This window comes from Monomorium pharaonis, chromosome 7 (genome assembly GCF_013373865.1).
Source record: "Monomorium pharaonis isolate MP-MQ-018 chromosome 7, ASM1337386v2, whole genome shotgun sequence".
Taxonomy (NCBI): Eukaryota; Metazoa; Arthropoda; class Insecta; order Hymenoptera; family Formicidae; genus Monomorium; species Monomorium pharaonis.
In genome coordinates, this window is record NC_050473.1 from 7,861,188 (window position 1) to 7,876,741 (window position 15,554).

General features: G+C 33.3%; 4 protein-coding genes across 4 annotated transcripts; all 4 read right to left on the reverse strand.

Moving 5' to 3' along the window:
- Positions 1-353: 353 nt before the first annotated feature.
- On the reverse strand, positions 354-3,259 carry LOC105840075. The gene is made up of 3 exons (XM_012686826.3): positions 2,055-3,259; positions 1,408-1,666; positions 354-1,170 (listed from the first exon to the last, which is right to left on the reverse strand). The coding sequence occupies exons 1-3, from the start codon at positions 2,064-2,066 to the stop codon at positions 1,058-1,060; spliced, it is 384 nt and encodes a 127-aa protein (XP_012542280.1). The 5' UTR covers positions 2,067-3,259; the 3' UTR covers positions 354-1,057.
- Positions 3,260-4,022: 763 nt separating this feature from the next.
- On the reverse strand, positions 4,023-5,939 carry LOC114255695 (proline-rich extensin-like protein EPR1). The gene is made up of 2 exons (XM_028195008.2): positions 5,925-5,939; positions 4,023-5,408 (listed from the first exon to the last, which is right to left on the reverse strand). Exons 1-2 carry the CDS (start codon positions 5,937-5,939, stop codon positions 4,701-4,703), a joined length of 723 nt encoding a protein of 240 aa, XP_028050809.1. The 3' UTR covers positions 4,023-4,700.
- An 855-nt stretch (positions 5,940-6,794) lies between these two features.
- On the reverse strand, positions 6,795-11,125 carry LOC105840073 (mantle protein). Its single transcript, XM_012686824.3, has 3 exons — positions 8,628-11,125; positions 7,488-7,769; positions 6,795-7,114 (listed from the first exon to the last, which is right to left on the reverse strand). Exons 1-3 carry the CDS (start codon positions 8,637-8,639, stop codon positions 6,959-6,961), a joined length of 450 nt encoding a protein of 149 aa, XP_012542278.1. The 5' UTR covers positions 8,640-11,125; the 3' UTR covers positions 6,795-6,958.
- Positions 11,126-11,437: 312 nt separating this feature from the next.
- Positions 11,438-13,024, reverse strand: LOC105840074 (proline-rich protein 4). The gene is made up of 4 exons (XM_012686825.3): positions 12,937-13,024; positions 12,436-12,562; positions 12,062-12,231; positions 11,438-11,852 (listed from the first exon to the last, which is right to left on the reverse strand). Exons 1-4 carry the CDS (start codon positions 12,946-12,948, stop codon positions 11,715-11,717), a joined length of 447 nt encoding a protein of 148 aa, XP_012542279.1. The 5' UTR covers positions 12,949-13,024; the 3' UTR covers positions 11,438-11,714.
- Between the last annotated feature and the right edge of the window lie 2,530 nt (positions 13,025-15,554).

A 15,554-nucleotide genomic window follows, 5' to 3' on the forward strand; every position in this document is an offset into this window, starting at 1 on the left:
GGCGCGCTTGCATTTGCTGAGCTAATACAACAAATTTTACATTAATTCGTTAACTATTGCGGAAATGGAAAAACGGTAAAGGACTTTTCTGTTTAGTTTAATGCGCTCTACCTGCTCATAATCATCCCATAAAAAATATCAAATACCCTGTATATATATATATATATATATTATATATATTATACTTATATACAAAACGTATATCACATATGATGTTGTGACCGATGTAAAACGGTGTGATGCACCGCGCGATGTTTCGCCAAGGTGAATATTTTTCGATTGTTAATGCTATTATCGAAGTCTATCAATGTGGGAAATGTGTATGCGTGTGTGGATGTATTGTGTCTGTATTCGTGAATCAATGCCTAATGCCGAGGGGAAAATTTCTCTGTTACCGTGATAATTCCTAGACCATACATACCTTAAGTTGAGAGACGCTCTCACGGTCGGACCTAGCCGTTTATAATTGTCGTGACTGCTGATAATGACTAGAGTATTATATAGAGCGTTTGAATCTCCAGACTGCGCGTAACTTACAGCTGCGGGCTGTAATCTGCAGATCGAAGGAAGCGCCTCTTACACGGCCCTTACATGAATGGTCATATAGGATTGTAAATAAATTTCAAACGAGAGCCTAGTATAATGATTACCACGTTGTTGTTTTCATTATAACATAATGTTATTTACATAAATTATTATATCATCCTATACATATATATCTATATTGGATATAAAGGAAATAAAAAAAAAATACGCCAATCACGTTTACACGTTATTTATGTATATTTTATGGATAATCATGTTCACAAGAACATATCTCTGTACGTCGACAAAAATTACGATACGATATAAAAATTATGCTACAACAAATATTAAAAATTTTTAAACACAGAATAAATTTTTATATTGATTAACTTTTTTGAATTAATTAAATAAGCTTTGCAGTTACTCAAGTCTGAAAAATTTTTACTTAATTTTGAATGAATTATCTAAATTAATTATACAAAAAAGATTGCGTTTTAATTATTCAACTACAGTATTTTCTAAATTATTTTTTTTATAGATGAAGATTATAATGATCGTGATCATGATCGTGATCGTGATCGATGTAATGCTCGAGTACGTCGGATTTAAGTTTAAAGTCAGCGATAGTAAGTTCTTCGTATGGAGCTGAAACAAAAAATTAATAAATTTTCTACGTTTGTTAATATACACAAAAATGATATTGAAATAACGTACGCAAATAATATATCTCTGAAAATATGTTGATTATGTTTAAATTACATCAAATTTAACTTATTAGTAACGTATATCTTCTTTCTCAAACGTTTCTGTTATAAAACTTGTTATAAGTTACAACTGTGTATAATTAATATTTAGCATCTATGAATTCACGTTATGAATTACCGGAATGGGACACGATGTGATCTACGTCATTGTGAGACTCCACGATTGGAATAATTGGCTCGTGATGGTGTTCCAAAGACTCGTGAATCTCCGCAGGGTCTCCGTAGTTCGTGGGCACCACTATAGTATCGTGATTGTCAAGTTGCACGTTTTGATAACTGGTAGCTCCATGACCGTGATAAACCGCGTGGTGCGAGTGATCCACGTTTGTTATTATGCCCGCCTCGCAAACGGCGATCACCAACAGAGAGAAGTACAACTAGAGCACAGTAAATTTAAAATACACGTGAAGGTAAGTTTTCTTTTGACTTTTGACTTTTTAATTTTTCTCTGATGTTGATGACTCTCAATTCACACGAGCTGAGAATAACACTGCGTATTAATATGTAACACAATTTTAAATTTAATTTGTAGGGGAATTTATATAAAAACATATTAGAACATTTTTCAGATTTAATCAGACGATATTTCACCTCGATAATTCTCGATATGAAGGAACAAGGGAAATTATGTAGCATTATTTTCTTATGCACAAGTTACAATTGAAGTATTAATGCGAAGGTATTATAAAATTAATTTTTTCTTTATATCTTTCTCTAAGCTTTTCTCACTGCCTTTTCTTAATAAGTTTTTCGACGTTCACTTACATAGTAACTCATAATGAATTCACTTCTCGGACGGCTCCAGTCGACTCTACTGAAAGCATCTTCTCATGGGCGTCTATTTTATACAACAGTGGCCGCGCAGCGTTGCGCAAATTTTATGTGAATATTATGCACCATGAGCGGATGTTTACAATTCGTGCTCCATGGCGTGGCGTGGATTCGCGTGGACGCGGCGTGTAGTCCGTGGTTTGTACGTGGGTATGGGAAAACCGGCCGGTTACGCTCGCGAACGTGCATGTGTAGGCCATTTCAAAACGTCGAGATAGTTCGCCGAGTTTCATTGCCGAAGTTACGCAACCCCCCCGGCCAAGCGCGGTGTTGCACGTAAGTGGGTGACGAAATTGCGCGATTCTTCGAAATCGTCGGGAATAGGTGGAAAGCTCACCGACGACGGTGACCCGCGCAGTTAATTCTAGCCCCAGTAGGTATCGATTTTATGTAATCGACTCCCGGCGCGATGAGAGGAATGGAAAGGAAAGAGTCCTCCAGCGATCCGCGACGGAGACCGCGCGATTGCCGTTCAAGCGGTGCCGTTTTTTCTTTACGCAAATTTTTACCACGACCCTTGAACCATACGTTGGATGCTAAATCCCTTGTTAACTGTAGTTAAAATTAGGCATAATTGCATATTTGTATTTTATAATTATGATCTAAGCTCTGCAATTGTGATTTGTAAGCGGTTAATGATGCGACTCAATTCTTGAGAGAACAAACGGAGGAGTTTCGCGGTGGTGGGACTTCTTGGCTCGAAGAATTAAGATTTCAAGAGACGCAATCTAGATAAGCGGAAGATGTCCGCAACTTCGTAACGTAATTGTGCGCTTATGAAATTTCTATGCATAATTGCTTCTCTAGATGAAAGTTTGAAAGAGTGAGAAGAGCAGTATTTCACGGTTGAAAAGTTTCGGCACTAAGGTCGTTCGAAATTTACAATATCTTTACTTGATCAAATCTTATTAAGAGCTATGAGAGATATAAGGATATTCAAGATAAAGATTTATGCTTTGAAACACGATAGCATCGTTTTATTAGAAATTAATTAAAATTACTTGAGTTAAGATGTAAAACTGTTATTCACATCCATCTTAAGATTTCAAAATATTGATTAAAGCGATAAGATAGATGCGTTCTTAATATTTTGAAAAAATATGTAATTTTATTATTTTTTGTTTTATATGTACAAAATAACATATTATTATCTATAAATTATATAGATATATATGTATAAATGTGTGTGTATATATATACATATACATATAGGCTTCCTTCCAATTTAGCAAGATTAATTATTTTCTAGTAATATTTATAGGCAGAAGTTAATTAGAGCATGTAGAATTCTTAATGAGATTTTATCAGAATATATGTGCATTTGTGTTATCAAAATAAAGTGCATATTTTAATGAAAAATATATATCAATAAATTTTTAATTCTTATTTTTTTAATTCAATAATTGTACACACATTTATTTTTCTTCATGTTTTAAATCCGTTGAAAATATACTTAATTTTTGAAATGGTAGCTAAGAAAAGAAGGAAAAAATTGCACGAAATACTTTATAATTATTAGATCATAGACTACAGATTTTTATAATTTTAATATTTTTTGCTTTTTTAATTAAATTATACAATATTAGTGATTACATCTTAAAGTAAAAAGTTGACACATATATTAATGACTATTCTAATAATGGGAAAACATACCAATTTTTGTTTTACTTGGACCATTATAGCTTTTACTCGAGTAGTGTCTCGGAAACAACTTCGAAAATTAGAGTACTGTTTTGCAATAATTACAGAGATAAGACATAACCAAGTATATAATTAACTTTTAATAGAAGTTGTTTTAAAAACTGATAGTGTAACAATAATGAAAAAAATAAAAATAATTAAATTACTTATGTAATAAAATATTCAGGTATATCGTATTTTAGAGAAATAAGATACTAGTTTTATACAGCTAGTTTATTTAGAAGTTTTTACACGTCCGCAATCGAAAGAGATAACGCAGAAATATACAAAAGTGTCTTTATAAATAATATCGCAACGGACTTATTATTTTAAATTAATACGATCTTTTGTTATAACGTTATGTAAGAAAGAAAGTTATCAGCACTGGCATCATGAGATCTTCTTTGAAATTTCTGATAATATATCTTTGGATATAAATTATGCATCTATTATAACTGAAAATAATTAGACACGTAATTATTTTTACATTATAAAATATAATTTACGCTCAGTTCTGTTCTTATTATTAAAGACTTTAAATTGAAGCATCAAGGGAAACTAATTGTAAAATTTAAAAAAGAAAAAGGAATAAAAGGAAAAACAATTTTACAAATCAAATCCGTGCCAGTTCTGACAATTCGTTTTCTTCTATCTTGATAATTTGTGATGATCCGTACATAATCGCTCCATAAACATATTTTATTATTTTTATACAATTTCACAAACAATCTTATAATTTATAATTTCCCATTGCATTTTGTATGCATTTTGTATCTTTAGTTTACAAAATGCAGATTGCGTGCCGACATGAAATAGTCAGTTGATCGTTTAAACTTGAACGCGTCTAGAGATTCTCTTCTGCGGAACTCGACGTGTCGACATCGCGGACTCTCGAGAAATCTACTCACAATGAGGCTTGACTATAACGGAATTGTGGACCGGGGGTGGCGGAACGTACACAGGCGGCGGTGCGTGAACCACAGGTTTCACGTACGACACGTGCGGTTCCTGCACGTGTACCACTTTCGGCGTCGCGTATTGAAGGGGGGACGCGTGGACCAGCGGCTTCTGGTAGAGTATCGGGGCGACGGGCGCGTCGTACTTCTTGAGGAAGATCTTTGCGTCGTGGTACATGGGGCTCTGGTGATACATAGGCGCGTAGTTCAGCGGTTTCTGATAGATCGGCGCGTAGGACAGCATGGGATTCTGATAGATAGGCGTCGCAGGCTTAATGTACTGCAACGATTGATGCTGCACCGTGTGATAGTTGATCGCGGGTGTCACCGGCTTCACGTACGTGATGCTCGGCTTCGGTGCCACGACGGGATAGACGTGCGGCTGTTGGATGTATTGCAGATGAGCGAAGGGTTGCGCTATACCCAGCTCTTTCTTCAAGTAGGTCGGTTGGATCAGAGGCTTAACGTAGACCGGTGGCTGCGAGTAAGCTGGACCGTGTGGGTAGAACGGTTCGCAAGGTTGGTGGATGGAATCTCTTTTCGCCTTCAGAATCGAAGCGTCCGAGGTTTTGTCCATCAGCGGCCCAATTGGCATGCTCATCTGCATCCCGGTTTCCGAGTGCACCGTTGACAGCCATAATAGGCACGGTATCTAAGAATTTGATCAATTTGGTGATTATAGGATCAATTTTCTCATATTTATAGCCAAAGTTTTACAAATAACGTTGAAAAGAATTCGACAAAAGATTAATTATACGAAACCGAGCATAAATTGGGTAAATTTAATATAACTTAAAAAATTGATTTTTAATATTTAAAGTATATATGCGTTCGCAAGCACACGAGAAAATGTTCTCTTGGAATTTATTTTTAAAATTATGATAGTTATGAGATAACATGAACGATTTTACTACAATTTTAATAAAATTAAATTAAACTATTATATTTTATATTATAAAATTTTAATCAAATTTTAAAGGTAAATTTTAAGACAAAATTCTCTTCGCGCATTACATTGAATATTCATTAACATTGAATGTTTTACTTGATGATTAATATATTTAATATCAGCTCTAGAAACATTGAGGCGAATTCTCTGAAAGCTCCGCATTCTATTAATGAAAGGGGCTTCAGTAATTTTAAATCTATCAGCAGCGGCTGTGCTTACCAATAGCCTGAACATGATTTGCCTTCTGTTTCCGTTAAATTGCACGATGACCAATAGATCGGGAGTCCTGCATCAAACTAGAAGCGCGTCGTTCGCAGTCCTCGGTTTTATAAACTTTTGTTCCACTTAGAGAGGGCAAGTCTCCTGCTGAAGTCGAATGTGATTCCCTTAAGCGGCGTAAAAAGCGGTCGCCAGATCTGTGATGCAATCGTACGCGCCCCGGTATTTCCTGAATAAATTCTACGACGACGTGAGCGAGTGAGCGACCACCTCGGGCATGGCGACACATTGCGTCGTTGACATTATTCGTCGTCGTTTATCCGCGCGGTGAACATGCCAATCTGCCCGCACAACCCGGACACTGTATCGCGAAATATCGCCTAAAGGGCAGCCCGTGGGGAAACAGTGACGTATAGAATTTATAATAATTACGGATGCATTTTGTGTTTTGGCAAAAAATTAGGCGCGCCTGAAGTATTTATTGCATGCAACCCCATGTCGCCGGGAGCGTTGAAATCTCGAGAATTATGAATTTTTAAGAAAATTGGTATACATGGAAGACTGAACAAAAAGTACTATTGTAATCACTTGAATAATTTATGTAACACATATTTTTATAATTTTATTTTATGTATATACTATAGTTATACATTTTTCAGTAAACATTTTACTTACTATATTATTAAAAATTTAATTAAATTATTTTTATAAAAAAATGTAGAAAGTGATTTTTAAATATTTATAATTGTGAGAATTATAAATACACTTATTAATTTTTTTTTGCAATTTTGTATTTATATAATATTATTTCACTAATACACTATTGATCTAAATAATTGCAGGTATTTAAGTAATAATAGGTACTACGTATATGAGAAGAAACAATTTATTTAAACACAACAGGCATAAATGTTATAACTATAACAATAAACTATGTACAAACATCACAACGCTTACGACCTAATGTTGCTTGTGTAACGCTTGTCGCTATTTTTGGTATAAAGATACTGAGATGAGTCTTCCAAATTTATGAATCAGTGCTTCTTCCAGTGCCCCCGGTGTCCTCCCGAGTTCTTATGATGGAAAACGTGCTTGTACACCGGCACATGGACTGGATATGGTTTAGGTATTGGCACTGGAAAGTGCTTCTCTACTGTCACTGGGTACGGCTTCTCAACGACATATGGTACCTGCAACGCAAAATTTATAAATACTTACAAAGTTTAGTGTCAGAAGCATAAAATATCCCATATATTTATATATTTCTTTTAATATTTTGAAATTTGAGATATATTATTAGTATAAAGTTTGAAAAATATAATTTTAATTTACATAATACAAAAAATAAATAATATAAACATTTTAAAATAAAATTTAAATAATATAACATTTTCTACATAATCGAGTTATTAGTGCGAGAAGAACACAAAATATTTTATAATATTACACAGAGTATAAATTACATCATACTAAACATATATCTTTTTATAACATTTTTCTCCAAAAATGATTTATTACAACTCTTAATTTTATTTTATTTTTTTAATATTGTTTAATACGAACCCTTTTCTCTACGACGTACGGTTCCGGCTTTTCAATAGGTATCTCGATGTGCTTGACAACTTCCACAGGCACCGGATGTGGAACTGCGATTTGGACCTGATAGGGCTGAGGTATCGGAATCTTAATTTGCTGGGGCACCGGGACGGCAACCGGATGCGGAATTGGGATCGCGTATTTCTTGTAGATCGGTATCTCCACTGGCTTGGAAGTTTCGTGATAGGTAGTACTACCGTGGTCCTCCTCGTAGGAAGCCCACACTACGGCCACCATTGTGGCAAGTATCTACAAATGTAAGTGAGTCATTAAGCCATCGAGTTCTGGAGTAGAATGTCGCCGAGATAACCGCTTTCTAGTCGCGGCAGTAAACTCTTCTTCTGGACAGTTTCACGAGATAGCTGTATATAGAACGCACAAATCATTCGTTTTTTTTAAATTGTCTTAACAAACTGTATTCGGAATGGTGTCACGCAGTAATTTCGTAAGAAATAACTAATTGCAACCTTGTCTCGTTTACCGACTTAATTGCCCTTCGTTAGGAAAGTGCAATTTGTTTTTCTACTTTCCTTTTACGCAATTAATGGTATATGAATGTGGAAAGTAAATTAAAATTAAATTCGATTATTATGATCTTAAAAAATAAAAAATAAAAATTTAACAAAATATAATTTTAATAAATTAATAATTACATAAAAGTCTAAATTAATGTTTTATGAATAACTGCAAGTACAAATAATTCAATGTTATCACCCCAAAAAAGTATTTTGCGTTCAAAGTGATTTTTTTATCGCAAATTTAAGATGTATTGTTTTAACTGTTCTCCTCTTGCATTAAGAGAAATATGTCTTATATAAAAAAGAATATGTTGATTTGAAGCAGAGTGGCCTTTTACATGCAGCATAAAAGAAGCAACGAATAGTGGATTTCTTTCTTTGTAAGAATATTATGTTTGTACTATCTTTCTCTTGATTTTGGGAGGAATATTCTTTTGAGGGATAAATAAGAGTAAAATTTTCTGAGATTTAGATAATTCCGCGTATACCGACATTTTTTGGGGGATATCATTAAATAATTACTTCTCTGGAAATTTAAGTTATGCAACAAAATGTAGGATTAACAATGTCAAAGTTGTATAATACTTACAAAAAGCTTCATGATTTGCGAAATCGCGCGATAAAGACACCGTCGAGGTAATTGGTTCTACGATACTCGTCCGTGGAACGCGCAACAGAATCTACGATGCTTTCAAAGTCACGGCCAACTCTTTATATACTACGGCACTACTTTCTCCCTTCTCCTCATTACGTTAACTCTAGCTGTTCGCTGTATTTAGGTGCACGCTTGCACGTGCAAATGCCAGCTGCATCTGCATTGATATATGATAGATACGACGCCAAGAGTGTGATCCCGACCCCAATTTTCCTGACGTTTACTGACTTTGATATGCGCGAAGTAAATTGTCAAAACTTTGTGTTAGGTAGATAATTTGCGGTATACTTATACCCCGGATTTCTGGGTAGGTAACACGCTAATCGTCCGCGTATTAATTATCTCGTCATGCTGAAGACTATTATACGCTCATACAAACGTGTCGTGACAGTGACACCCGCCGTAGAACACACGACGAGGTAATTCCTTTGTAATTATCACCGTTTCCTCTAATTTTGAAAATTAGAAATTTTTTCAAAAACCATTGTTAATTAACGTATGCATATAATTCGTACATCAGTACAAATGAGGTTGTATTATAATAAAATGTATAGACGAAACGAGTCAAACTCGCATACACATTTGTAGCTGTAAAATTGAAATCAATCTTTTTCGGTGTTTAATGATATTTAATGTTTCATAATGTATTGTACAATTATTTCATTTTTTGATAAAATTATTATTTAAAAGATGCGTTGAAATAAAATATTTAAAATAATATTACGTAATAAATTATATTTAGGCGTAATTTTTTATATTTCCTAATTATCGTAAATATTACATGTATAATTTCAAGATAAGATGAAGATCGTATACAGAGAATTATTAACAAATTAAGATAACATGTACTAATGTAGAAGAGTTTATTGCACGCATTATATACTACGAGTAATGCATTTAATTTCACACATGATTTAATTTTAATTATATTCCTTTATATAACAAGTATAAAGTTATAACAGTTTTTAAGTTATTTATTATTATTAAGGTTACTGTTATTAATCTTTAAAATGTAAATAATTTCAATTTAGAAGATTGTATTTAAAAAATCTCCACAGTAAAATTCGATTAAAAAGATTGTTTTCTTCTACTTTGAATTTAAGCAAAACTTGTAGACGCGATAAAGAGAGAGTGATCGTTATTGAAACTGACAAAAAAAAATCTACGATCATTGCGTATAAAACTTTCCATCTGTTTGCTGGCTATTATAACTTCTAGACCGGGAATCATCATAAAGTCAGGGATAATGACTTCAGCAATCAAGTCTTCAGTCCTTACTGGTAAAGAGATAAAAAGGGGCGAGCTGTATAATGACAATTCGCACGCTTCATCATTTTTACTGTCGCCACCTCTGCTTTCAGCGGGATATTCTTCTCGTAATGAATCGAGTGATAAAGTGATTCTCTCAGATTTACGGAGAGAGTCTTTTATCTGCTGCAGTTGTAAGCAATCTGTGTTCTTCAGACGCACCGGTTCTTTCATGCTCGCAGCCGAGTTGCGTGTACCGACGTGAGACAAAGATCAACATAAATGTGGTAATGTCACGGTCTAGTTTACTTGTTCGACAATCTGTGAATGTAGCATGAATGCGATTCGCCGAAATACCGATATTCACGCAACCAATAGAATAACGTGGGAGTACGTTTTCCCAGGATAAATTATATGTATAATATAGACACATTTAATTTTTTTTAAGAATAAAACTTGATTCAATTCTCATTTAGCAAAATTGATCTGATGAATCTGATATGTTATGCACATTCGAGAGAAAGAAACGGAGAGAAAGAACTAAAAAACATAAAAATTAAGTTTCTTTTTAAATAGTTGGTTTTTAATAACAACGGCGGTAAATTCTTTTAAAGTATATATTTTCATTACGAGAAGTCTCTGTTACTTGTTCAATAAAATCAAGAATTTCTATAAAAAAGACAGAAAAATGCTTGGTAACATTTTTGCGGTAACAACGAACCACAAATCTGAGAATGTAACGTTGCAGGCAGTCAACGACTAAAGGCGTTATATAGCGTGATCGACGCGGATGATCGATGCCTGCAGCGGTAACGATTTATGAAAGGCATCGACGCGCCGAGGGTGTGGTCGCGCGACTGCGAGAGGTAGTGGGATTCTCCGATCTAAAGATTTGAATCGTGCGCGATGCTATCGCCGAGCGGAACAGTGAAAGTGCATCCCAAGTAAAAGTGGTTTCGCACGTCGCGATGTAAGAACGCGCGCGCCACACTCATTATGGCGAATCGAGACCGCGCGCGAGACCTCCCTCTCGGCTGCTGCAGCCGGTTTCTTTCTAGGCGATCCTAATCAGGCGGTAGACGAGGAAACACGAAACAGTAGGTTACATATTTTTTGCACGAAAAATTACCATACACCAGTTAAGACAATACGATTATTTTTATTCAATATTAAAAGATATTAACATAATGTGTTAATATATAAAGTATTAATATTATTTTATTAATTAAAGAACGCACACGCATACACAACCAGTAAAATAAATAATAAAAATAAATTATATTTTGAAAATCAAATTGCTTGAAATAAAATATCTTACCTTGTTTGATTTTTTAAAGCAGCATGGAAAACACAATTTGTGTATGTTACAGACTCAATTAGTTCTGTTGAGTCCAAAACTAAATGTTTGAATTAATAATACGCTTCAGATTTAAAACATTTATTAAACAAATATTAAAAAATTAATAAGTAGATTAACAAAAACTTAACAATATAAAAAATGTAACAAAATTATCTATAGGAGGACTTGCTAAATTAAAATTTTGCACATCGATAAATACACTAAAACAAATGCGCTAATATTTCGTTCTCATTTCAGTCAGTAATATATCATTTTTTGTTGAAGCAAATTTAAGTAAAAATTTCTCGAAATAATAGAAAAAATTCATGTTAATATAATCTGATCAGCTAAAACGAGAGGAATTATTCCGTACAGTCGATTCATTGATGTTGAAACGCGATATTATTATAAAATGATATTTAATATCCGCAAAGTCACCACCCTTTACCCTTGGACGTATAATGGAGCACGTGTTTGTAGACCGGGACATGAACGGCATACGGTTTTGCCACCGGTACGGGAAATTTCTTCTCTACGTAGACAGGATATGGCTTCTCCACGACATAAGGAACCTATAAAAAAGCGGTTTCATAGTATATAATACACGTGCTTCGTGATACGGCTTTTGGAATTTTTTAATATAATCGTAAGAGATAAAATAAATATAAAAGGATATATTAAAAATGTTTATTACTTTTATGGTAGTAATAAATTATAGGAAGGATGGATAAAATAAGTGCAGCGATATAAAAAGATATTCAAAATCGAGAATTATACTCACATGCTTTTCCACAACAACAGGCTCTGGCTTTTCGATGGGTATCTCGACGTGTTTAATGACTTCCACCGGATATGGATGAGGAATTTCGATTGGCACTTTATAGGGCTGCGGCACTGGTATTTTAATTTCCTTAGGTACTTCAACAGGCACAGGATGTGGAATAGGTATAGCTGAAACAAAGCAATTACGCAATTAAACTTATGTAACCATGTATCTTTCATAAATTTTTTAAACATGATAGAAAGCATTTAGCTCAATAAATGAAAATTATTAAATTTACCTTTATTCCTTTACTGTAAAAATAATAAAATACAGTACAATGCTCTAATAAGCTTGAAAAATTTTAATTAATATTTTTGGGAAAATAAGCTTACCATATTTCTTAATAATTGGAATTTCTATAGTTTTTGTTTTTTCTTCATACGACGAACCACCGTGATCTTCGTCAAAATGGCTAGCCAACACCATGTTACCAAAGGAGATAAAACTTAACAAGAAAACCTGCAATTTTATGATTTTATTATTAATTTGACTCTTCTATCTTATTACTTTTCCTTCTATTTTTTATACTATTTTTTATATTTAAACATTTTTAATATTAAGACAATAATATTGTAATTTATAAGACGCCATAAAATTATTATAAAAATTTCGATAAAAATTTTATAAGTTACAGATTAATAACTATATTTAATTTATGAAAATGTTTTAATACATATACTGTATTAAGCGCATTATTATGAGCATAATTTTTAAATAATTTATTTTATTATTTAATCTAGAAAATTGTCACTTCTCTTTAATTATGTCAGTTAGCACTATTTAACACATTAAACACACATTTATCGCACGCCAAGCAAATGCCTGAATCTTACAATTTTATTCATGTTGATAAGCTTGTGTAAGACTAGTAATGATGCGAAACACGAGAAATCAACCTTTGAATGACTATGTTCCTCAAAGACCGACTTTATATACCGAGTTGATACCACCACCTTTCACTAAAATCCTGCGACAGAGTTCCAATTCTTCTCAGGATGTGTCACGTTGCATTGCACATTGTGCTGTCAGAAAGGATCGCATTTTACCGGCAAGTAAATATAAAAAGATTGTCAAATATATACACATGCGAAACTACCTTCTTTCTTTAGATTCCTCCTTTGAATACGTATTACTTTATTATGCTACGTACTTTATGCGTGGAAATTGCCTTGTGATTATGTATGTATATTATAAAGCGTTGAGAATACAGAGAAAGTGTGATGACAGTAAATGGTGATTTGGTTGCGCCATCCTATAAAAACTACTTTTTTTCGCGAAATTAAGAAACAAGCGCATAGCCAACGTAATTGTCCATTATTTTTATCCGCATTAATTTTTTTACGATACAAATAAGGTATTTTAGGCTCATTTTAGATGACTTACAATTTACATCAAAATTTAGGATAGAATTTATTTTATAATGCTATGTGTAGAAAAAATATGTATATATTATAAAATTTAATATTCTAAAATCTGCAAAATTATTTTACAGAATATATAAAGAGGCATCATTATTATCAAAAGTTTGACATCAAATTTTAGATTTTAGTATATTATTATTATTTAAAAAAATCTAGAAAATTAATTCTCTTAAAAAATATTTATTTTTATTTTTAAATTTTTATATTTAAAAAATATTTTTTGTAAAAAGAAATTATATAACTTTTTGGAAAATTTTAAATTACATTGTAAAAATTGTAAATGTCGTAGTATTAGTTACTTTATACCAAAGATTGTCATATACGATTTGTATGCGTAGTACAATCTCTCAGGAATACTCGATGATGTTCCAATTTTATTGTTCGATACCGTGCAGTAATAAGCCATTACTTGGGTCGTGATCATTAAGTTAAGTAAGCATTTCATGATTACCGTGGGTTTAGTTCGATTGTTCAAGATAGTACGGCAAACTGATGAGCGAATATTAAGATATTCCATAGAAGCAAAATTACGGAGATACCTTTAGGCAAATGTAAACGTATAGTTCCGTTTAACGGAAGTGAAGGTACCACGTATGTACAATCTCTGAGAAATTCCACTCTGTGGGACGTTCAAATTAAATTATGTTAAATAACTGTGTTGGCTGATGAACAGGTCCGAATTTGCGAGGAAACGTCGAAATGCTTCGGTCATTATTCAGAATGATTACTAATTCTTTCGAGACACAAATGATCAGAATGACTAGCCTGAAATTTTTTTCACTGCGCTGATTCGGCTCGATAAGCATAAGAAAGGAACGTTCAACGGACATACGATTTTGATTTCCGTTCACTTACATAAATTGTAAACCTGCCGGCGGACACGCAGCGAGGTAGTTCCCTCTGTATGTTGTTTTTAGACTCAACTAGGAAGTGAACGCAAAGCGTACTCCTGCTTGGAGAGACGTTAACAGACGATACATTTTTTTGATATACGTCAGAATGAAAGTACGAAACACAACGTGAAAGGGTTCCGGCCGGAACACCGATCGAAAGACATTCGACTGTGAAAGGCGACTGCGAAACGATTAAAAAAATAGATTAGTAATACTCAAAGATATTCGACATCCGATAATAGATAAAGTAATAAAAGTTCATGACAGTAGAGTCGAATTTATTACATCCGCAATATTGACGGCGAAAGAAGAGCAAGTCCGTGTTGAAATTTATGTATATGAAGATTTTATTCTCAAGATGTAAGATGCGCATAAATGTCATGACAAAGAGGAAGAAAACAAAATTGGAATATGTCTTTATAAAAAGTATATTTTAACAAATTAAGTATTATAATACTGTTGCACAATTGTTTATCACATACTTCTCAACGTTTAAACGCAATTGTAAATGTGCATTATTTCGGAAAATTTCCAATTAGGAAATAAAAATTAATATTAAACATTAAAAAACGTTTAAAAACAAAATTTATTAGTAATATGTTATTTTCATTTCTCTGAATAATTATTTATGCGGCAAGTTTATCATGCGCGGAAAGAAACGTGTTTCTAATGCGTGGAGAAATTCCGCGAGGCGCACTCTGAAACGAAGACCATCTAAATTAATGTCTACGGTAGAGCGATACCGTTAATTCGCTCTCGTGGAAAATTGGACGAATCTACAGTCGTAGAAAATCATGATTTGTCATTCATGGGAGTTAGGTCCGCGGCCCAGTTCGGTCTCAATTGTCTCTCAGTATGTACTAATAGCGCAACAAGCGAGTTCTGACCTACAACCTCTGACACTGGAGAAAGTATGAATTCGTGCTTTTTATACTTGACGGAAATTATGTCATTTAAGACAATAAATCTCTGAGTTTTTTATTTTCTACCGTCACTTCAAATAGCAACGGTAAAACCTCAAACCTTTTTGTATCCATCGTTACATAATAGAGCGTTTATGTAACATTGATCTGTTGGTTCTAAAAATTGCTATGGAGAAAATTGGGTAAGAAATAGTAGAATATAAGTAAGTGTAAT

Bases quoted from the DNA above. Each gene is read 5' to 3' on its own strand.
- LOC105840073 (XM_012686824.3), bottom strand. The intron at 7,115-7,487 runs GTTCGTATTAAA...TTTGCGTTGCAG, and splicing joins CGTACGTCGTAGAGAAAAGG to GTACCATATGTCGTTGAGAA.
- LOC105840075 (XM_012686826.3), bottom strand. The intron at 1,171-1,407 runs GTAATTCATAAC...TTTTTGTTTCAG, and splicing joins TCACATCGTGTCCCATTCCG to CTCCATACGAAGAACTTACT.
- LOC105840074 (XM_012686825.3), bottom strand. The intron at 12,232-12,435 runs GTAAGCTTATTT...GCTTTGTTTCAG, and splicing joins TCCAATTATTAAGAAATATG to CTATACCTATTCCACATCCT. The intron at 11,853-12,061 runs GTGAGTATAATT...GCTTTTTTATAG, and splicing joins CTGTTGTTGTGGAAAAGCAT to GTTCCTTATGTCGTGGAGAA.